The sequence below is a fragment of the Balaenoptera acutorostrata genome, chromosome 11 (genome assembly GCF_949987535.1).
Source record: "Balaenoptera acutorostrata chromosome 11, mBalAcu1.1, whole genome shotgun sequence".
In the NCBI taxonomy this organism is placed as follows: domain Eukaryota; kingdom Metazoa; phylum Chordata; class Mammalia; order Artiodactyla; family Balaenopteridae; genus Balaenoptera; species Balaenoptera acutorostrata.
In genome coordinates, this window is record NC_080074.1 from 79,252,018 (window position 1) to 79,276,486 (window position 24,469).

The 24,469-nt window shown below is 40.1% G+C and overlaps 1 protein-coding gene across 2 annotated transcripts in view; it reads left to right on the forward strand.

Annotated features, from left to right (window-relative positions):
* The first annotated feature begins 336 nt into the window (after nt 1-336).
* PKP2 (plakophilin 2) overlaps nt 337-24,469 on the forward strand; it is a 94,626-nt gene continuing 70,493 nt past the window's right edge. For both annotated transcript variants that reach the window (XM_007175656.2, XM_007175657.2), the window contains exons 1-4: nt 337-591; nt 14,075-14,187; nt 14,538-15,211; nt 22,372-22,507. In XM_007175656.2, the coding sequence (XP_007175718.2) occupies nt 378-591; nt 14,075-14,187; nt 14,538-15,211; nt 22,372-22,507 (1,137 nt within the window). In that variant the 5' untranslated portion in view covers nt 337-377. The remainder of the gene's footprint in view (nt 592-14,074; nt 14,188-14,537; nt 15,212-22,371; nt 22,508-24,469) is intronic.

The following is a 24,469-nucleotide window of genomic DNA, read 5'->3' on the forward strand; positions in this document are numbered from 1 at the left end:
CGGAGCGCGGCCCCGGCCCACAGGATCCGAGGTGACTCGGAGAGTGTGCACGCCCTGGGGCGGACCGCGCCCCTCTCCCGCTTCCCTGCAAGGAGTTCAACTCGTCAGGTGTCGGCGCGCGCGGCCCGCCCGGCCCCGCTCCCTGGCGGATTGCGCTTGCAGCGCTGGAGCCGCGCCCCCTCTCCCGGGGCAAGGCCTGGCGCCGGGACTCCCGAGGTCTCGCTCGCCGCTGCTCTGGCCTCTCACCGGCGCGAAGGCGGGGCCGGAGGCGGGGCCGGCGCGGCGGGGCGGGGCTCGCACCAGTGGCCGGGGCTCCGCCGCAGCTTATCCCGCAAGTCTCGCGGCAGGCTCGTGGCTCGGTCGCCAGCTCCGGCCCCATGGCAGCTCCAGGCTCCTCGGCTGAGTGCGGCTACATCCGTACAGTCCTGGGCCAGCAGATCCTGGGGCAGCTGGACAGCTCCAGCCTGGCCTTGCCCTCCGAGGCCAAGCTGAAGCTGGCGGGGAGCAGCGGCCAGGCGGTCAAGAGCCTGCGGATCCAGGAGCAGGTGCAGCAGACCCTGGCCCGGAAGGGCCGCAGTTTCGTGGGCAACGGTGAGTGGAGCCCCGCTGTGCCCTGCACCGCTCCCACCCTGCCCCTTATCCCTTCCCTCCCCCTCCCTCCCCCTCAGCGCCCAGTTGCTTCGACTCGCTTCTTCCTGAGGGTGCGGGACCTGGTGTTCTGCCCACCTGTGGGTCGCCGGCCCTTTGTACGATCTGTCGCGTCTCCGGACTCAGACCAGCTTACTTTGGGAAAGCACTGTTTTTAAAAACAACCTCTTACTCAGATGTGTCATATATGTATCTACGTATATTAAGTGTGTGTATGTATGTATATATATATATATATATATATATATATATATGTGTGTGTGTGTGAAAAGAATTCAGTCCAAGATTCCCTTCCTTAACCTGTTCCCCTAGGCCCCCCGCCCCCACCCCCACCCCATGGGACTTCATCTGGAGGCTCCGGGAGTCTGTAAACACTTTGAAATTCTCTGCAGAAATTTGGTGAGATCATGTTTCTGGGAGAAAGCGCCCCTAGCTTTTACTAAAAATTTTAAAGGATCTATGACCTCCATAAATATTTTTAAAAAGAAAACCTGAAAGCACTGGCGCTCCTACAACCTGTAAATTGCGATTGTGGTGTCTTGCCCAGGTACTTCGGGGCACTCCACCCAGTGTACTGAGCGAGTGGTTGATCTAGGAAGTGAAAAGATTGGGTAGGAGGCTTTAGGCTGGGGAACAATCAACCCCCTCCCGCGGGTGACAAGGAGGAGGAGAAAGAAGGGGACTTTGGCCCCGCCGGCAGCAGCCCCGCCCGCCTTGCTGCGCCCCGCCGACGCACACGTGAACACAGCGCTGGTATCTACGAAAAATTAAACTTGGAGGTGAACAGAGTTAAAACAACACACACACACACACACACAAAGAACACTATATTAGTAACATAGTCAAAGGAGGTGGAAGGGGAAGAAGATGGCAAACCAGTTATGAAAATTAGAGAACGTGAAATATCATTTCTCTCCTCCTAAAAGTCAGATGATCAGAGCCACTCAGTAATTCTTTTACTAGTTGTTTAATTTATTTTTTCATTATAAAAGTATTCTAGGCTTATTATGGAAACCAGAAGAAAGAAATTAAACAGTTAAGTTTGGTTATCAGTTGTTTCCTCCAATGTTGAACTGTTTCTCTAGGAAGTTAACTTGAGAAATGGCAAATGTAGAACCCATTAGGAAAAAGAAAAATGCTTGCAGACCAGATCAGAGATTTAAAACAGCAGACCCTGCGAAGCTGTATTGTTTTACATTTATGTAAAAGAATTTTAAAGGATCAGGCAATCAATATTTACATACTTGAAAGGTAAAGAGATGTTTAATAATTACAGTTGATGTAATTGTGTACCTACTATGTGCCAAGAATTGAACTCTGTGGTTTGCATTCATTATGTTACTTATGTTTCCAGAAAGAAAAAAAAAAAAAAAAGCTTGTGAGGTAAGGTGCTTTAATCACCATTGTACAGATGAGAAAACTAAGCAGTTAAGTAACACTCAATTTCCCACAGAACTGGTAGTAGCAGAACTGGTAGTACTTAAATTCCCAAGCCTGAGTTTTTAAACCACTCATCAGTTATATTGTTAAGCTTTTTGGTAATTAATAGAAAGTGGGATTTTAATTAAACCTTAAGCCTCTCTAAGCCCCCATCCCATTTTCCTTTAAATAAAACTGAGATAATTCTGAGTGGGGAGGTCTCAGTGACACAGAACTGCCACAGCACACGGGAAAAAAAGAACGTATATTTACATTTAGGAGTCTGACTAAAGACCCTAGGACAACTGAGGCCAATTTTTGACCAGTGGGGTCATTGTACCCCTTTAGCCTGTGCAGGTCCAGTGCCAAACTGGAACCAAACTAGCTGCTTCTGCATAGGGGAACACAAGGGATGCACCTGAAATATCCTTTCTTACCCTCTGAGAATGGCTGGCCAGGAAGAGCAACCAGACATCAACTATTCAATAAATGCAGGGAATGAACAGAAGGAAAGGGAGCATTGCCAAGCATCTGCTATGTGCCTAACCCTGTTCAAGAATATGTTTGCATTTTATTATATCCTTAAAACAATTATATGAGATAGATATGCAGATCCATTTCACATATGAAGAATGCGTCAGTCTCTCAATATTTATTGGACGCTTAGTCCCAAACCCACACATGATTTGTTCTCTTGACAATGGCACATTCATGTTGTTTGGTGAATTCAAGAACTATCAGGTGAGTCTGTTCTTCATGCAGGGCACTATGCAGGTACTGAATTAAACATACACTCTCCTTGCTTTAAAGCAAGGAGTTCAAAGTCTGTAGAAGGAAAATGCTCTCTCTAAAAAAATGCGTTATCAAATAAAAAATGGTAAGCTACCCAAAGGAAGAACAGCCAACGAATTATAGAGTTTAGAAGAATGAGTTAGACTACTAGCTGAAGGGAATTTTGAAAAGCTTCTTGGAGGAATTGGGATTTTAGGTCTCAAAAATTCAGTAGAATTGGACAGAGGGAAGGGTTTGGAGGAAGAGCATTCTAGGAGGGAACAGCAGGAATATTACACAGTTCACAGAATTGATATGGTAGAACAAAGGGCACTGTCATGATGCCTCTGCTCCAATGCTTAGGGCAACTGCTTGAGTCCAACTAAGGAACAAAGTGTTTGAAATATTTTTATTGCAACAGGAGCTTCCCAACAAGCTGAAATACACTCAGCCTACACAGAAGTGCCAGTCAGGCAGAGAGATAAGGCAACAAACAACACCTACTTACTCTAAACCTCAGCTTTCTGAGACTCAAAGAGGAAATCAGCTTCAAAGGAATTTAGCATTAACACACCATGGAACAATTACCAGGGGTGGTTTGTGTATGTTGTTTAATTAAAGTTCTTTGAAAAGGTTTGGGGGCTCCTTATGGTTGTGAGTATTGTTTTTATTATTTCCTATTACTATCCTGTCTCTAAAGTTGAAACAGACAGGCAGTTGTTGAAACAGTGCTGGTCTGGAAAGAATCCTGTATCAACATAAATTCCGGGAAGAAATGACCCTGGTGTTAACTGCTGTTAGCTCCAGGGACCTGGAGAATTCTGAATTGTTGACATACCTGTAAGATTGAGGCAGCAGATAATCTGCTGAAAACAGAGATGAGATAAATGTGACTGATTTGTTGATAAATACCCTGCAAGGGTCTTTAAACTGTCAACTTCTCTCTAATGCCTTTATATGAGTGAGTGGTTTTCATTGTAAATTACTCTAACTTTTGTTATTTTAAATTGTGTTGAACATTTTAAAATTGGCTGTAACTCTTGGGGGCGGGGTGGGGGGGGGCAGTGTGGAACAGAGGTGTATAGCAGCATTGTGAGATGAGTCTGTATTGTAGGAAATTTTAAAAATTCTTTTATAAAAGTCACATAGAAGACATTTAAGAGTTGCAAGTTCAGTATTAGCAAAGGGAAGAATTTTAAGTTTCCATATCCTATTTATTACATTTACTTTGAAAGTACTACTACTTTACTTATTACAACAGTTCCCCCTTGGGTGCCTGGGTAAGGAAGAAAGTCATGTTTTAAATTGTTGTATGTATACAATACTTATAAAACACAATGAACAATATCCTAATAAAATTTGCAGCTTCTTTGGAAATCAGCCAAAGGCATGCTGTATACTTAAATGGTTTTCCTGGCCAAGATGTTTTGAATATCTGTGATCAGAAGGAATTTTGGAGAAAGGACTGAAAATTGGCTAAGGTAGCAAAAAAGGCAATTAGTAGGTATTATTTGTGGGGCAGAGGCCCAGGGAGGGGTGGGGGGGGGGGTAGTTAGACATTGTTTAAATCCTGTATGAATTATTTGTTGCCAAAAAAAGGAATGCCAGGAATGAAGCAATTCTGGAAGCGAGGCGACTAGCTATTTAGAAAGTAGGAGAAATCAGGAGAGAAGGAAAAAGAGTTAGATGGTGGGGTGGCAGGGACATGGCCATGCTGCTGTGATTGTAAAATGTCAGTAGTGCTACATGATTTAATGTACTTCCTTGTCTGCCAGTGTCTAGCAGATCAATTGCAATGACTTAAAAAAAAAAAAAAACTGCATTTTTTTTTTTTTTTTAGAAATTCTTCTGATTATAATAAGTCAAAGGAAATAGAATGTTAACAGCATGGTGATTACAAAAAAATTAACTCCCCTCCCCTAGAAGTGGTGAAAACACATCTTTTATGGATAAGGTCTTGAGTGAAGGCGTGAGTAGAGGTGCTTCAGAACCAATGGAAGTATTAACAGTGTTTGATTATAAAAGTACATTGCTCTACGTGTCCCAGATAAGGTGCAAGAAATTTCCTTAAGAGAAAACAACTGTTCACTTAGGCTTTTTAAAAGACTGCATTAATGTTATTTATGCCCTGTGTTAGTAAGTTCCAATCATGGGAACAGCTCACTTGAATTAGATATTCTAGGTATTTGTTGTTCACATTGGCTTATTCTCCTAATTGTTTTGGATATCAGCTTTAAATTTTTTTCCTATGTGTTAAAATAAGGTCATACATATTTACTTTATTTTATCTTCAAATAGTTAACATTAATTTTACACTCATTGAGTTTCTGGTCTGATCAATAGAAACTATTAAAAGCTTTAGTTTTTTTCTTTTCTGAGAGCAAGCATATATTATTGGCAACCTATCTATGATAATAATGTATAACAAATATGTTGCTAAAACCTCTGGAATTTATATATCAGACTTGATTAATATTGTCTGTAATAAGATCATTTGATACTATCTCAGATGACATTCAAGAATTTTAAGTCATACAATTCTGAGGTAAATGTTGGACTCCAACTATTTTGTGCCTGTACACAAATGTATGAAGACATAAATACCATACTCCTTCTGGGGAAGTAAACAGTAAAAGGGGGAATAGACACAATTAGTAGAAAACTTAATCTTTGTGCTAGAATGAGCCATCTCATCCCCTGACTTATTAGGATAAGAACAATAAGCAGAATTTCAGGTCCTCTTATAATAGAATGATTGAAAAATCTATTGTGTATATTTTGTGTTATGCCATTAATGGTGATTGGATATAGGACATAAAAACAGTTGCTCTATTCTTAAGTAAAGTGCTTAAAGAGGAGCTGGGGAGCCCAATCAATATGTAGACTTAAATGAAAAGGCATATTTAGAAAAAAGAATCTTGAGCATTTGAAAACACAGCTCACCGTTACCATTAAAAGAATTCACATATTTGTTTTCTTGAAATAATCAGCTTTAGGCTTAACAATATTAATTGGCCAAAGCATCATAATCGAAGTTCTGCAATTCCTTGATATCCAGAAGAAAATACTGCTCATTAGAAGCTTAATAAATTATTCCCACTTTATCTTTTTTTTTTCACACACACACACACACTGTATTTTATTTTTACAAGAGATAAATAGACTGACACCAAGCATTGTACATGGATGACCACAACAAAAGCGACAATGATTGCAATTACCAAACATGAAACACACTCATACTATGTCATAATATTGACATTCAGTCCAGTAATCCTCCACTGTAACAGCTCCTTTACTTTGCAGTGAAAATTGATTTGTATATTCTTTGCCTCTGAGTCCTTGTTGTTGTTGTTTTTTTTTAATTCAGACAGAAAGTCACAAAAATTATACTCATCCTCATCAGTTCACTCAGTCCCATGTAATTTTTTTTTTCATCTTGATCTTTTGTTAGCACTTTTATGAGTTCATCAGTTTTTCATTAGAGTTCTGAAAATGCTTATTCATTCAGTTCAGCAGTACAGTCAGTTACCAGAAACCTGTACTTGTCAGAGTCTTTTCCATGAATTTCTTAAAGATGAAACCCTTTTATAGGAACATATTTGCAAAAGCATCATAGTACACACAGAACTGTCTGTAAATGACAAAAGACTTAAAAATGACCACAGTTAAAAATTTGATGAAAGTTCATAATAATGCAGTAGACAAGAAAATTAGTTATTTCTGAGATATACATTTTAAGGTAATAACTAGGATTATGACTTATAACATTATACCAGAACATATAAGATTTTTAGAAATTTCATGTAATGTCTGAAACATTTATATTAACATATTTCCATACAAATAACCCAATGAAAGTTTAGTATTAGTTGTTTTGTTTGTTTGTTTTTTTATACTGCAGGTTCTTATTAGGCATCAGTTTTATACACATCAGTGTATACATGTCAATCCCAATCGCCCAATTTAGCACACCACCATCCCCACCCCACCGCAGGTTTCCCCCCTTGGTGTCCATATGTCCGTTCTCTACATCGGTGTCTCAACTTCTGCCCTGCAAACCGGCTCATCTGTACCATTTTTCTAGGCCCACTTTATCTTAAATCTCACTAATATGTTCACAGGATAGGGGTGAGGAGGATCACATCCAAATTATTGTATCTTGATTACCTTTTTCTTTGAAGGAGGAAAATAATGGAAACTTTTCTTGACAGATCATAGGAACTTATTATAGAATACCAAAATATTGCAGATAAAACACAAGCCATACAGATAAGAGAATGACAGTAAATATATATTATGCAGATGTAGAATCAACCTTGCCACAACAAACATAGTCATCTTTTCTAATCACTTAGAGTCTGTCTGCATTTGGGGGAAAATTTTTTTTCTTTCTCTCTATATTCCCAGAATGACAGAGAAACAGTAGGAAGTATTTGAGCACCTTCCATCCACTCCAAGACAAAAGCATGCATGCAACTATCATCTTCACATTTTGGCTCCACTGTGGTAATCCACAGGATAGATGTAGGCCTGAAGGATTAAGTGCAAACTGAATGTGTATAACTAGGATATTTTTAATGTACAAGGAAATATTGACTAATCAACCATTAACTTGTCAAGCGCTGATGAAGGACTGTGCCAGAAATGATAGTAAAAGATGTGATTCTTTATATCAAGACGGTAAATCTGGCCTCACTTCAATTCATTCTTCACCTAGGTAGTAAACTTTCTAAAATCTCAGCACATCATTTCCTGATCTAAATTACTTCGGTTTCTTTCTGTTCTCTACAGGAGTGAAATCCTTATTCAGCATGGCATTCCAAGTTCTCCATGATCTGATGTCTGCATCTTCTCAAACTTGGTCCTATCACCACTACTCCCACACCCAACCAAACACCAGCGATTTATCTTGCTCGATTCCGATCCCTACCCCCTACTGCCCTCACTCCTCACTCCCTTCTTTTGGCTGGGTTAACTCTTACACACCCCTCAAAACTCAGTTCAGTTGTGCCCCTGTGTAGGCAGCCTTCCCTCATCGATCCTGATCCAAGTTAAAGATTTGATCACCGTGAGGCACACAAGATGTTTCAGTAGGGGAGAAACATGAAAAAATGCAGGGGTTTTCTGAAAATACATTTGGCAGATTTGGTGGATTTAAAGAAGGGACAGCAGTTATGATTCAGTTGGGAGAGAAGAGGTTAGTACTGGCAAGTGAGGGGCAGTGGAAATATCATGTCTTGAGTCATTACAAAAACCTATAGCAAGTTTTTTAAAGCAAAAAGTTCTTTAAATTCATCTTTTTGACTATTAGTTGCATCATTGTGAGTACAATGTGCTATTTGTCACTGTGGTTCTAAAGTTTTACAAGTGATCATTATGAGGTATCTCAGCAAATGAATTGGCAAGAATGCCAAAGTAAGGTGATAAATTACAGGAATTCATATAGATTTAGAAACCTCCAGGGTGTATCAACTTAGTGCTTTACTAGTGTGCTAAGTTACCAGTTTATAATCACAAATTTTATAATCACATATTCTGGCTACTCAAACAAAATACATGATATAGACACCTGCAGTATAAAAGGGCCTTTTTTTTTTAAAGGGCCTTTTAAATATGTGTTTTGTGGTTATCTAGAGCAGTAATTTGAGGATTACCCCAAAAATGTCATAAACTGATGTCATAAACTGCATAAGAGGCTCCTGAAAAATAAGGACTACTGGTGGCTGGTTAGTATATTATTAGTGGGTGATAGCCATTGACTTAGTGACACAGTGGCACATGGAGTGTGTGGCCCTTTTGCTAGGATTGTTGGTCTGTCCCTGGCATATTCAACTTTGTTTGAAGCCAGCTCTGCTCACCACTGTACTACCAACACTGACTCCTGGCATACTCCACTTTGTGAGAACTCATAGCCAGTACTTTCCAACTGTACACTCAATACACTGAGTTGTTCCTCATGGTTGATTATGTGAGCTTTCTTAACTGGTAAGTTACAGCACTGCACACTTTCTGTTAATTTTTCAATAATGCAAAACACTATTAGGCTTTGGTCTGCTTTAAAACAATTTTTCACCATAGTTTTTTTTTTTTTTAATTTTTATTTATTTATTTATTTATTTATTTATTTTTGGCTGTGTTGGGTCTTCGGTTCGTGCGAGGGCTTTCTCCAGTTGCGGCAAGCGGGGGCCACTCTTCATCGCGGTGCGGGGACCGCTCTTCATCACGGTGCGCGGGCCTTTCTCTATCGCGGCCCCTCCCGTTGCGGGGCACAGGCTCCAGACGCGCAGGCTCAGCAATTGTGGCTCACGGGCCCAGCTGCTCCGTGGCATGTGGGATCTTCCCAGACCAGGGCTCGAACCCGTGTCCCCTGCATTAGCAGGCAGATTCTCAACCACTGCGCCACCAGGGAAGCCCCACCATAGTTTTTTAAACCGACAAATTCCACTCCTCTTCCAGCCTGAGCAAGTGCTTACCTGAGTTGTATACAAGGTTGTAGAACTGCGGTTTGCGTGAATATCTGATCATTTTTCTTAGAAAGTAGAAAACAGAAGAAGATAAAAGAAATAATTTTTTTTAATGTTAAGTCCAGGAAAATGAATTCTATGTTATATGCCCACACAGGCAAAGGAAAATCCTTCACCAACTCAGGAGTCCTGATGTATGGTTCTTGATGGGTCCTTACATATTTTGTGTTTTCTTTTAAGTACCTACTTTTGTTAGTAAATTATTTTAAGGACCTATTTAAATATGAATTGCTATACAAATTCCTTCTGATAAGTTTCAAGAGGTCATGTAGTTAAATCTTTTTAAGGTATATGGAGAAAGAGAGCTGTTGTTACCCAGAGGTTGCTGTGAAAAGACCAAATACAAGAAAGTGAAAGCTTTTAGAGCTTTTAGACTTCCAGAATCTAATCTCTTTCCATCAAAAAGACCATTGTGAATCCACACAGTGAAGGCAACTGCTTGTGATTGTGAGCACAATAAATTGTATCATTTAAATCAGTACTGGTAGTGAACACATACTGATTTCTATGCATACCTGTTTTCATGGGAATTTCTTATACCTCCATCTCTACACATTCTCCTTTTAAAGCTCAGTGTGAACCATATCAGTTTTTCACCTATGCTCAGAGAGTGCTAGACGCTTGAAAGAAAAGATGCTTCTCTGAACGTGAATGCTACTCTCTTCTCTCTAATATAAGCAGGTTATTTAAAGTTCTTGTTTGTTTGTTTAGCAACTCTCTATCGTCTACTTACCATAAGGGAAGCTGTATTTTTAAACGTGCCCAGATACCGGTAATGGAGTCACAATAGAGGCTTGTCAATTTGATTTCATAACTATATTAAATTTAACCAATTGGGTAATAAAGCTGGTCACAAAATCTACAAAGAACTGATTATGGAAATTAATTTTCTATTTTTAACCCTAACAATATTTTATTATTTTGGACAACACTTGCATAGATGACCAGAAATCAAGATATTTTCCCACAAACAGCTGCTTAGGGATCACATCATTCAGATTAACATTCAGAATTGGAAAGAGAGAAAATTACATTTCCTGTGAGGTCTGCACCTCTGCAGTCTTCTGAGCAATTTGGAATCCTTCCATCAAAACCAACCCCCCTCGTTCTCACCCTCCCACCCTGCCCCCACAATTGCTTTGACCTGAATTGCTTGTTATTTGAGGAGGATGGAGTTCTGTAACTGCGTCCTTCATTTCCTTTAAAGTGGGCTCCTTAGATGTCCACAGTGTTCTTAGAAGAAAAGGTTTGGATAATGTTGCCTGAGTCAGTATTATTAATAATTTGAAATAGTCCCTAGAAATCATTGCCTTCTTTAGGAAACAGCAAAAGCACATTATGCATTGTGTAAGTGAAATGAATGACCAGTTAAAACCACAAAATGCCATCATGATCATCCTCAGTGGCTGGGTCAATCAAAAATAACCAAAAAAAGCCAAATTCAGTACCCGAATAAAAACTCTTAGATACAACACAGTGTAAATTAAAGCATGCAAACTAGTTTATCCCTCTTTCTACAACAGATTAATTCATGAAAATGTGTGAAAAACAAATTTTGTGACCCAAATTCTAGTTTTAAAACCGTATCTCATTTTTGCATGTTGCTTTACAATTTTAAAAGTATTTGAATGTATGCTTTCTCAGGTAAACCTCTCTCTCAGCAACTCTGTTAGTAGGTGGAATTATGGGAAATAAATCTAGGTGATTTGTCCAGACACACAGAAAGGAGTAGAGTTGGAGGCTCCAGACCAAGTCCACAGATTTCTTCAGCTTAGGGAAGATACCTACATACTTCTGTGATGTAAGGAAGCCCTTTGAAATATAGTCATGCTCTAATTTTCCATGTTAGAAAATGTGGATTTTTATGTTGGATTTATTTAAAGCAGTATGTGCCTGTATGTATAATATGTTTTTGTTGCTTTCTTATTTCTGTTTTTGAAGAAGGGCATGGCTGAGTTATTTTATATGTTTAACTGTCATATTATTATGTGTTTTATTCTCCGATTGAACAGAAAATAATGACTTGCCTTAAAGAGATTAGTTTCCATTCTGATTAATATTTATTTTTTAATTCTACCGTTCAAAATTTCTTAAAAATCTTAGAACACAGCTGCTAATTCATTAGTCCACTATACTGATCTCAAACTCACGACTGCCTAGGCAAATTAATCTGCATTATTTGCTGTTTAAGATTGGCATTCCAGAGAAACCATCTGTTGAGCCGTCCTGCAGGTTGACTATCAGGAGTGACAACTTTTCTTGAACAGGAGGAGAGTCTGTGGTTTAAAGATCTAATCTTATTTTATTCCCTGTTACCAACTACCTTGTAGTTATTTTGGGAACCAGTAAATCAGTCTCAATTCTTTCATCTGAAAACTGAAGGAGAAGCTTCCTTATAAGGATTTATGTCAGCAAATAAAGAACTTTTACAGAGTATTTGGAGTTGCCCAGGTAAAGGTTCTAGAGGAAAGAGAATGACTGTTTTGGGTTCTCACAAAAAAAACTATGATAATAATAATCTCTCCAGGGTTTTGATAAATGGCAATTTCAGAAGAGCCACAGTGCAGTTAAACAGTAGAGATCAGTGGAAAGGATGAGCCCAGAGTTCAAACCGGATATTAAATCTCTTCACAATTTGAAGCAAGTAATTTGTTTCCCTCTTTTTTAAGGGACATGCTAATAGCTAACTCTGCATCACAAAGTATTGAAAAATAAAATAATTTGAGCTCCCTAAAGAAAAGTAGTATTGAAATGTAAGGAGTTGCTTTAAAAAGCTACCAGCCCCAGCAACAATGTGAGTTAAAGAATGTAAACTAAACATTTAGCCTCCCTTCCCACACCAGCAAGACCCTTGCAGCCCTGCCTTCCTGATAGCCTGGGGTGGGGGTGGGTGTGAGAGAAGGAACAGTGGGGCCCGAGTTGGGGACTACAGACAGCCTGGGCAGCCTCAGCAGGAGCCTCAGGCAGGCATTGAGAGCTAGTACTTAAGCCTCTCACAGCTTTTGCTCTGGGGTGGGACAGAAGATTCCTTTCCCTTATTCAATGTCCAGGTTCCAGGCATCCTCTGTCATTGAAGTTAAAAATTAAGGGGCTGCCTGACCTTTTGCTAACCCTTGAGAAGAAATCAGGCCCCTGGAAACAGGAGATGACTGGCTTAGCTCAACTCTTGTGGTCTTTAGGGTGACAGTTACAAGCCTGCAGCTGCCTCCCCCAAGACCCCTTGAGGCCTGAAACTTGTTTACCAGCCAGATTATTTGGCTCCAGGAAATAAGACACATATACAAACATAATTTGGGATGGATTCATACTTTTTAGCTCTCTGGCAACAACACTCTCCATTCCCCCTCTCCCTCAAAATAACTTGTGAATCTATTGTTAGTTAGACTCTATAACAATTTATTGGAAAAGTATGTTGCTATGTTCCAATTGTACTGGAAAGGGTCTACCTGTGTTGTTTTATTCCCAACATCTTTCACAAGTCTCTCAAGCCTGCAAGAGTTAATTATTTTATTTTTTCCTCTGATTTCTAAAAGAATGCTACGTGACAGAGTAATTTTGGTTAAAGTTAGGGAACTAGAAATTACCTAGGTTTTAGAGATCTTTTATTATTTTGATTAGGCTTTTTTTTTTTTTTTTTGTAGGGCAGTGGGAGATCGCAAAAGAACAAACAAAAAGCTGGGAGCTTTTTAAGCTCAAAGAGGAGCATTTTAAGACTTGCCTCAGTTGAGAGTCCCTGCAGGCCCCACAGAGCTGAGCAGGAAGGGCTGCCTCCTGTGCAGTGTCTGCAGGAAAGGGCTGACTTGTTATACCCCAAACTAAGAACTAGCCGGCAATTCGTTTGTGGTGTAAAAGTTGATTCCCTCTTCTGCCTAACTATCATGTTGCCAAATGCCTCAGGCCCAGGGTTGGCATTTTTCAAGCTGATCCATGTTTTCTTTGACTACACCGACCCATTATATTTATTGCCTTCACCTACATCCTCTCAGGAAGCTTCAGAGTTCCTGCCTTGGGTATTCCTCTGACTTACCGAACTGTTAACTGTAATTAACATTTTTAGATTTTTGTGAAAATCTCCTCTCTCCTTTCTTCCCTTTTCTCAAAAAAATATTTTTAAATAAATATTTTTAATTTTAATTCAACTTTTATTTTGAAAAGCTTGTGGTGAATGTTGTCATAACCTGCAATCATTTGCCATATCCAAGGGTCCTGTTAACCTAGCACTTAAAAAACACTAATGTAAATCTAGTACTTGTCATTGACCTTAATTTTTTTTTAATAAATATATTTATTTTTTTGGCTGTGTTGGGTCTTCGTTGCTGCGCATGGGCTTTCTCTAGTTGCGGCAAGTGGGGTCTACTCTTTGTTGTGGTGCGTGGGCTTCTCATTGCAGTGGCTTCTTTTGTTGCAGAGCATGGGCTCTAGACGCGAGGGCTTCAGTAGTTGTGGCACGTGGGCTCAGTAGTTGTGGCTCGCGGGCTCTAGAGCACAGGCTCAGTAGTTGTGGCACACAGGCTTAGGTGCTCCGTGGCATGTGGGATCTTCCCGGACCAGGGCTCAAACCCGTGTCCCCTGCATTGGCAGGTGGATTCTTAACCACTGTACCACCAGGGAAGTCCCGACCTTAACTACTTAAATTTAAAATATATTATTGTTATATAATCTTTACTGATTGGCCCACTTATATTATTTTAATATATGCTTGATTACAGGAAATCTTCACCGAACTAGCAGTGTTCCTGAATATGTCTACAATCTACACTTGGTTGAAAATGATTTTGCTGGGGGACGTTCCCCTGTTACTAAAACCTATGACATGCTAAAGGTAGGATACCAAAGAATATAACCCTAGTTACCAGGTTACCAAGAAAACATTTTTAAACTTCTGTAGGTTATTTTTTAATGTTTACCGTTCTCAAGTATTACCATTTCCTAAATGAATTATGAGAAGTGGACACCATGGAAAACTGGAAACTTTAAACAGTATTAAATCCTGGTGCAAATAACTAGACAACCAAGTCTTGTTTAAAAACAGATTTTACCCAGAAAGGAGCTGACTTCTCCGTGTGATTCAGAGAAACCAACACCTTGTGTAATAGTCCTAGAATAGTTAATCTTCAAGAAAGATGAAAATTGATTCATGCCTCATTTAAACTTTATTTCTCTCTTGTGCAGACAGGCACAGCTGCCACTTATGAAGGTCGCTGGGGGAGAGGAACTTCGCAGTACAGCTCTCAGAAGTCAGTGGAAGAAAGGTTCTTGAGGCAGCCTCTGAGGAGACTTGAGATTTCCCCGGACAGCAGCCCTGAGCGGGCTCAGTACGCACACAGCGAGCACCAGTCCAGCCAGAGAAGCCAGGCCGGGCACACCTCGCGGCAGCAGGAGAGCAGGAGGTCCACGCTTCTCGTGCCGCCTCGCTACGCCCGCTCAGAAATTGTGGGTTTCAGCCACTCCGGGGCGGTGGGCAGACAGCGCCACTACGACACGTACAGGCGCTACCAGTACCGGTCTGTGAACGACGCCGTCTTTGACGGCGCCCGGGTCCACCCGGTGGTGCTCACGTACCCCAGGCCTGGGACCAGCCACAGCCTGGGCAACCTCCTGGAGAAGGAGAACTACGTGACTGCGGGGCCTGCCGCGGGGCAGGCCAGGCCGGCGTCCGTGCAGCGGGGCACGCAGGGCCGGGCGGCGCGGTCGTCCTGGCATCAGAGCTCCTTCCACAGCACCCGCACACTGAGGGAGGCCGAGTTCGGCGGGAGGAGGACCCACATGACCGTGGGCCAAGTGGCAGCAGGAGGAAGTGGGAACGTGCTCGCGGAGAGAAGCACTTTCACCGACGCTCAGGCTGGGTGAGTCCCCTTCTCAATCTGCAGCACAGTCGGTGCCAGCACATTCTGTTCCCACAGCTCTTACCGTGTGAGCTGGCGCTCCTGGGGCTGCAGAGAAAGGCTTCCAGAGATAAGTGATTAAAACAATGACTTCTCAGGCAGCTGCCTAATTGACAGATTAGCCTGTTTGCCTCAGGGGCAGGGGCCAAGCTACCTGCTTGTATGGCAGCTCTGCGGGGGCAATGTGACTTTTAATCCATCTGTTCCAAATTAGATGCTGGCTAAAGGGATAGCTGCCCCTTGGCTATATGAAAATCTACTTTGAATGAGAGCTAACTCGAGAGTAGACCAAGAAATGGATAATTGCATGCATCAGTTATTCTCAATCATTCCTTGAAATAAAGGAAGGAAAAAGGCAAAAGTGTTTATTCCTGGTGCTAAGAGTGAACCTCAAATGCTGTTTTGATAACACTACCACAAAAAGATGGAGCTAAGCAAAGGCAGCTAATTTCTAGATGTCTCTTTCCTTCCTTTTATACCTAATAATTTTACTTTTTGATTCTGGTGTCAGTGATTGGAGGGGTTTTGTTTTGCAATACTGAATAATTAAAATAATTGAAGTTTCAAATTCATTCCTTTGCCTCTCCTATTTACTTTATACCTTGACTAATCTAGTTTTTGGAACTTTAACCTTTATTCAAGTTTGATGCTGGAGCACAAATTTCATAAACTGAGGAACTCACTAAGAGAAAGGTTAAGAAATGGATGGATGTTTACATCAGTAACTCCCAAAATAATGATGTGGTATCATTATGGTAAAACATTAAATACATGACTTTTTAAAATTTCTAATGGAAGTTGTTACCTTTAATCATCCCTTTAAGTGAAATTGTGCAGTATACTCATTGATTAGGTAGGCACCAGTGAGAAAAGATGTTAGGGCTAATCTAATCTTGAAGCAAGAAATATTTTTTATAAAGCAAAATTGAGCATCAGACTTCTAACATTTCTTGTAGAAAGCAGATCTTTGTCAATATGGACACACTTATAAAGAAGAAAAATACATGAGGTAATTATTTATGGAGGAAAAAGCTGATCAAGTCTTTTAAATGGATAATTCAAGATGTATTAAATGCCTACTGTATTCTAAGATTTGTGCCAAGCATAGTTTTAACAAAATGATTCTAACAATAACAAAACTATTGTGCCACGTTCTCCAGCAACTGGAATTCTTCTCTTCCTGCATCTCTGTGTCCCCACACTGCTTCCACCACCTTGTCACTTCCCAGCCTGTCATTAACCCACTGCAGTATGGCTTTAGTCCCCACCATTTCACTGAAATAGGCTCCCCAGAGATCTACCAATGACTGCCTTAATGCTACATCTGAAGCAGTCCTTATATTACTCAGTCTATGGACAGCATTTGACACCACTATCTGTGAAATTCTCCCTTCCCTGGGTTGTCAGGGCACCAGCTTCTCCTGGTTTTCTCTAGCCATGTCTTAGTCTTCTCTGAGAAGACTTTTCTACATGCCCAAAGAAGTCATCTTCATCAACCCTTCTCTTCTGGTCTTGGTGCTCTTCTAAAGAGGCCCTGTGTACTGCACTTGTATCCTGTGATTCCCAGTGTTTTATTTTCAGCTCTCTCCTCCATCCTGAACTCTAGATCTGTATGTATTTCTAACAAAGTCATGGACTCAGTATGTTCAAAACTAAATTTATCTGCTCTTCCCTACCCTCTACTCCTATCTTCTCATACTAAAGTCCTATCTTTACAAACCTGGGAGTCACTCTTACCTTTTCCCTCCATAGTCACATATCACCAAGCCACATTTTATTCTCCTTAATGGGTCTTAAATTTTTACCCTTCTTTCTATCTCTATTGCATAGGTCTCCCTGACTCTGGTCTTGCTCACTCAACCATTCTCTAGGACCATTAGAATGATCTTCCCAAATCTGATGATTCCTCTCTCCAATTTATAACCTTCCCATAATTCCACCATATTTTTGTGCTTTTTACCATGGCACACAAGGCCCATGTTTTCAGCTATGCTTATCACTCTAGTCTCATCTCTTTCTACTGTCCTCCACCCATCATCATCACCTTCCCCAAACACATCCCCAAACAGTCAAACCACCTCGAACCTCTTTTACTTCCCTTAATGGAAAATATTTATTCACATATTTTCTTTCTTTTTCTCTTTCTGCCTTCCCTTCTTCTTTCCTTCCTTTCTTTTCTCCTTCCTTCCTTCCTTCTTTTCTTTGTCTGTCTGTCTATCTATCTATCTCCTCCCAGTAGCTTTGGCCGGCTACTCATGATTCTGGATTTATCTGTTACCACCCTTTCCCTGACCACTCCCCTCACAATCTAGTTTATGAGCCCCAGATAGCTGTACTGTGTGGGTGTCTCTACCAGAATAGTATATTGTGGTTATTGGTTTTCTTATCTGTTCCCCCTCTAAATTCGAGTTATTGTTTTAATAGGGTGGATTTTATTACAATAATTTATCATATTTCAAAGACTAGAAGGAATACTTGGGATCAAGAAATTTAAAATAAAGGGAAAGAAATCTATTCTTGATGATTCCCAAAGTTGCCATCCTAGAGACCAGAAATCATAGAAATGAACACTTCTTGAAAATTTTGCTATGTATGGAAAGGAAAGGGTGTCAGGGATATTTCCTATAATGATCAAGGTGGCATCCATATCTAATTCTCTTCCTCCTTTGGTGTGCCCCATGGCTCATTTCAGTTCCCCGGGCTGCCCCCTGAGAGCTCTACCCTTGAGAACACACACTCTGCTCTCCTTTGCCTTGCAGTATCTCACATTTCAAACTCTATCCAGTCCCTATATTTGGAAGCTGCTTTTTTATGTCTAGTGAAAGTCCCACAGGTAAAGAAGTGTTCTTGCACATTTGTGGAACACTCCTATAGAGTAGTTAGATAAAACTATAAACCTACATAATGACATAAGGTATTAAACAATGGATCTTTGTTTCTAAAAGAAGAATGGCTGGTCAGTTTCTAATGCAGCTGAAAATCAAAACATTGGAGTAAAGAGAGATAGTGAACAGCTGTTCTAAATCAGACTAATGAAAAAGGTTTAAGAAATCACCAAGTAAAACACTGTAGATCAGTTTTACTGAAAATATGATTTCTGTACCTATGGAAGACTGGTGGTTCAGCAGATGAATATTAGGTTGCTCCAGTGTACTCAGCACTGCAGTAAGCACCATAGAGGATCCATAAAAAAGAAAATAAGACACATCAAGTGCTAGATGGTACTAGTGTCTATAGGAATTCAGAGAACAAAAGAGTGATGTATTAGTAGAGGGAGAGAAAGGTGAGAGACTTTATCTCTGGTAGGATCACCAGTCAACTTTGTGACATATAGCAGCACAGAGCAGAAAAGATGTCATTATAACTTCCCTTCACATCCTCTTAATTAGCAACCTCTTTAGTTCTTTGATTCCTCAGGTCTCTTTTAATTATATCTTTCTTTCCATTTCCATTTTTAACAGCCCAGTTCACAACTTTATTGCTTCAGCTAAGACTCTTGTAGTGCCCTCAAAACTGTGTCTAGAGACACATATCCATTCCAAAGTCATCTTTCCAAAACAGTGCTTTCATCACACCTAAAATCTTTGTGAGGTAGGGCAATTTGCATTTCCTAAGCATCTGACAACACGAGGGAGCTCTTCATTCATCATCTGGTGTTTGCTTGGCCTTCAGAGCTATTCTAATATCTGGGAACCAACCTAGGGCAGGGCTATATTGTTATTGGCAGGAATGTGGTTGCTGAGGGATTGCACACCTAAAAAAAAAAGGACCGTTTTTAATTTTTTTGTATAATATCTCATATTCTGACCAGTGATATTTTACACTGCTTCCTCTTTACATTTTTGTAAAATATATATTGATATCATATTAACATATTAACTAAAGTTGTTGAAAAGACTCACTTCTGGAGAATATGCTCAGTGGATAATGGGGCCAAGGAACAACTGCTCATCCTGATGCTTCCCTCCCCAACCCCATCTCCCAAGCCACATTTCTACAAGCTTCAAGAAATGTTTTGTGAGTGAGCAGAAAGGGAAGGAAGAAGGAGGAAAGGGAAGCAGGGAAGGAAGTAGGGAGGAAGAGAGATTGAGGTGAAACCAAGCAGGACCCTGCAGTGCCTTGCCTGGGTGCAAAATTCCCTCCATATCCCACGTTTCTTGTTTGAAGAAAGGCTTTTATCTCTTAGGCCCTCTCTGAGTTCCAAAGAGCAGGCTCAAGTAGTTAATGATTAGAACAATGGAGTCACAAGACTCCTGGTTCATCCTGAAGGGATATAGATGACAATCTAACACATATCTCTGAGTTGTTCTGCAGAAACTAGGACTGCCACTCATTGTGGATAGTGACTGTATGCTGACCACCAACACCTAGACCCCATACTGATTGGAACCAGAGGTTGATTGTTGAGATTCCTGGAACATCATCCTGTTACCTCACCACCATCAGAAGAATGTCCACAAGCTGATCAGGCACCTTGCAACCCTCACTCCTAATTTTGCCTTAAAAAAGCCTTCCCTGACAACCATCCGGTCTTTTGAGCATGAGCTGCCCATTCTCCTTGCTTGGGTGCCCTGAAGTAAATGCTGTACTTTCCTTCACCACAACCCTGTGTCATTAGATTGATTTTGCTGTGTGTTGCACTAGCAGACTCCAATTTTGTTGGGAAACAGGGGAGGAGTGCTGTGGGAGAATAGAGGAGGAAAACAATAGCTCTAGCTGGGGGTAGGGATGCAGGAAAGATTTCACAGAAATGATGATATTTGAATTGAGTCTTGAAGAATTAAGAATTAGGTAGAAAGGTGGGCTTTCTAGAAAAATCAGAGAGAGTGGCTTGTGAAGAGGCATGCAGTGTTTAGAGAAGGATTAAAAGTCTGGTATGATTGGAGGATGGGTTAGTCCATCAGGGGAGGGAGAGGAGATGGGGTGGAGGATGGCAGGAGATGGAGTCAGACTGAGGTCAGAACATATGCCATGTTATAGAGTTGGACTTTACAGACAATAACAAAACAGGAAATTGATGCCCTGACAGCTGTGGCAGACCTTCTTGTTTAGGAGGTCTTCGTTATGTTTGGGAATTGTTTTTAATGATAACTTGAAGTAGCATTAGGTTGGCTGGTAGTGAATGCAGAACTTCTTTGTGAATCATGTTCAGGAATGGAATTATTTGTTGGTGTTAGAGACTTGGGAATTCAGACTTTCCTGAGTCATTTATGGCTTATGAAGTACATTAATGGCTGAATCTTTAAAAAAAGAAGTGTTAAACAGGAGGTTATTCTTAGGTTATGAATGATCTTTCATTAGTTTAAACACCTGTAGTGGTGGATGGTAAAAGACTTAAAACTAATTTCACTTTTGATTTTCCTATAAAGGAATTGGAGTCCATGCATATGAAATATTTCCATCTCTTTTTTTTTTTAAATAGATCTTTATTGGAGTATAATTGCTTCACAGTACTGTGTTAGTTCCTGTTGTACACCAGAGTGAATCAGTGAATATGCATATACATGTCCCCATATCCCCTCCCTCTTGAGCCTCCCACCCGTCCTCCTCATCCCACCCCTCTAGTTCATCGCAAAGCACCTAGCTGATCTCCCTGTGCTATGCTGCTGCTTCCCACTAGCTAACTATTGGAAAACAGGATGGAGGTTCCATCTCCTTTTAAAAGGGTGTTTATATTAAATAAAAGTGATTCAAATTCTAGTTTTAGTGAAAATAGCCTACATTTTTACCAATTAACTTGATTGCTAAGTCCCAACAGTTTAAAATATGAGATCATTATATAATTCTCAGTATAGATGCCAGAAGTGCTTCATTTTTAATACCCTTATACTCATGAGGTAACACTTCTGTGTTTGAACATGTGTTTCAGAAGCAGTGGGAATTAGTTTTTAGTCATGAGGCCCGTTACTCTTATCCCCTCACCTGTGCCACACCCACTCACACACAGCCATTCTCAACATACACATGTTCACCTCTGTACACAGGTGCATGTATTGGTGGGTTAGCCAGCTATAAGAGAGAATTTCCTCACTGTTCTTGCTAGCAGATACTGGAAAATTCCCTCCCATAATGTCTTAGGAGTCTCCATTACCTGAAATGAATCAGGTGTAACCTTCTTTGAAGCCAAAAAGAGTCCTAGGTTACCTTTAAAGCATGTCTTTAGCCACAGTCCTAACGTGTTGCCATCCTGAGTGTGGTTTCTCTGAGGCGATACTTAAGGAAGTGCAAATGTGCAAAAGAAAAAAAGGAAGTGCAAATCCACCTTGGTAATAGGCTGCCTAACCTAGTCACCTTCTAGGCAGAAGTAAAAGGGGAGGAAAAAAATGCCACTTCTGTGAGGCATTTGGGAGCTATTGTTTTACACATAGCAATTTTATTTGTTCTCTGTAAATTATCCTGTCAGTATCAAACTGAGTTGGATTTCATAACACTGTACACACCTGCAATTAGTAGAGGACAAATTATGCTACTAAATAGACGTAAACTGAATGTCATTACAATGGCAAAGCAAATGGTAACAGACTGTTTATAAAATTGTCTTTAAAAAGGGCTTTTTATTGTTGCATGTAATCATTACCTTTCCTGATGGATTCTGTCACACTAGCATGACTTATTTTAACCAAACAAACTCAGTTTTCCTGGCTTGTACTGTTTACATACTACTATATTCATCAAATAAGAGCACTTTTAGAATGCTTCTTTTAAAGCTTATTTTCAGGTGAAATAACAGATTTTGAGCAGCTGTGAGAAAAATCTAATGATTTTTGAGGGAAGGTGTTTAACTTACAGGTGTGACATTACCAGGGTAGGAATAATTTTCAATTTCTGTGACCAAATTTCTTTTAAATTTCATGTAAGATACATACTTTTCTTAAACAGAGTTAAGTTTCTTCTTAATTCATTGGTATCTTCAGAGGCTAGTCTGACCAGAGCTGGAGTGTTTCTGCTGCTAGCTTCCTATACCTTCTGGCCTCAGAGGCTGATTATTCCTTTGGCTGAAGAGGAGCCAAGGCTCAGACGTTCTAGGTGCTTCCTGATAGTAGCCAAGTCATCTCTGGAGGATCAAGTTGACAGGAGAGTGCAGGTTTGGAATTTTGCTGAATCTGTGACTGTTTGTCTAGGAATGCAGACACGGAGATGACTCTGGAGCGAGCAGTGAGTATGCTTGAGGCAGACCACACGCCGCCGTCCAGGATTTCTGCTGCAGCTACTTTCATACAGCATGAGTGCTTCCAGAAATCTGAAGCACGGAAAAGGGTGAGCATATCATATTAAGTCTGATGAAAACTAGCACACTTTCACATCTATTACAGTGATACTGAAAACTGAAACCAATTTTAATTTATTTTAATTTTTGAAAATCTTCATTGAGTTATGTCAATCATAGCTCAATTTTTTAAATTAAATAAATAAATAAATAAAAATAAATCTTTATTGAGACCTTTTAATTTAAAAGGAAATATACACTGATTGCCAAAAAAAATTTTCCTGCAATCCAGAACTTAGAATGTAAATCACTATACATACCTCTCCCTTCTTTGTCTGACCCTTTAGAACCATCCCCAGAGATAATTGTTTGTATCAGTCTGTGTAGTTTCAGAATTTTCTGAGAGAGAAAGGGGGCGAGAGAGAGAAAATGAGTGTACATTTTAGGCTATTATTTTCTACGTTTAAAAAAAATATTAAATGTAAGCAATGTGTTCCAATTTTTGTTTTCCTTAAACAATTTCTCTAACATATTACAACAATGGTTCAATGGATAGCTTTGTACATGTATCTTTTGGCATTTCCACCAGTGTTGCTATAGGACACATCCTCCAAAATGGAATCAATGTTCGTTTTAAAAAGTGGTACATTTGTGGGGGGAAAAAAATCATAGTTCAAAAAGGTATGCAGTGAAAAGTAAGTTTCTCTCCTACTCCAAACCCCAGTCTACCCCCCATTTCCCTCTCTCTCTATCAACCTCCCATTCTCACTCTTCCTCCCTCCCTCCTTCTCTCTTTGTCTCTCTCATCAATTTTGGGGTATCTTTCCAGAGATAGTTTATGCATGTAGAAACAATTATTGGATGGGTTGGTTGAATATCCTTTTTTGTTTAAAATAAAATCACAAATGGTAACAGGTTATTTACAGTACTCAGTACTTTATGTTTTTATCTAAGACTATATCTTGGAAATCTTCAGTATTTATTAGCCCTACTTCATTCTTTAAAACTGCTACATAGATTTCTCTTGTATAAGTGCACCAATTTTGTTTGTTCAGTTTTTTAACAGACTTATTAAGATTCAAAATGACAAAGTTTTGACATATGTTTTGATACTGTGAAACCATCATCACAATCAATGTAATGAGCATATCCATTACCTCCAAAGTTTCCTTGTGCCCCTTGGTAATCAATACATCCCACCCCTACACAACCCACTTCCAGTCCCCAGGCAACCAGTGATCTGCTTTCTGTTACTATAGATAAGTTGAATTTTCTAGATTTGTATATAAATGGAATCATATAGTAAATATGCCTTTTTTGTCTGGATTCTTTTACTCAGCTTAAATCTTTTAAGATCCATCTGTGTTGTATGTATCAAAAGATGTATGTGTGTGTATGGCTGAGTAGTATTTTGTTGTATGGATACACCATAATGTGTTTATCCATTTACCTGTTGATGGACATTTGAGTTTTGGCTATTACAAATAAAGCTGCTATGAACATATGTATACAAACAAATGTTTTAATTTCTCTGGGGTAAATTCCTTGGAGTGGAATGCCTGAATGATATGGAAGTTGTATGACTTTTTAAGGAGTTGCCAAACTGTTTTACAAAGTAGCTGTACCATTTTACATTCCCACCAGCAATGTATGAGAGTTCCAGTTCCTCGATATCCTAACACTTGACATGGTCAGTATTTATTAGAGCCTACAGGTTTGTAGTAGTATTTCATTGTAGTTTTAATTTGCATTTTCCTAATGACTAATGATGTTGAACATCTTTTCATTTGCTTATTTATTTTTAATTTTATTTATTTATTTTTTTATTTATTTATGTTTTGGCTGTGTTGGGTCTTCGTTTCTGTGCGAGGGCTTTCTCTAGTTGCGGCAAGTGGGGGCCACTCTTCATCGCGGTGCGCGGGCCTCTCACTCGTGGCCTCTCTTGTTGCGGAGCACAGGCTCCAGGCGCGCAGGCTCAGCCAATTGTGGCTCACGGGCCTAGTCGCTCCGCG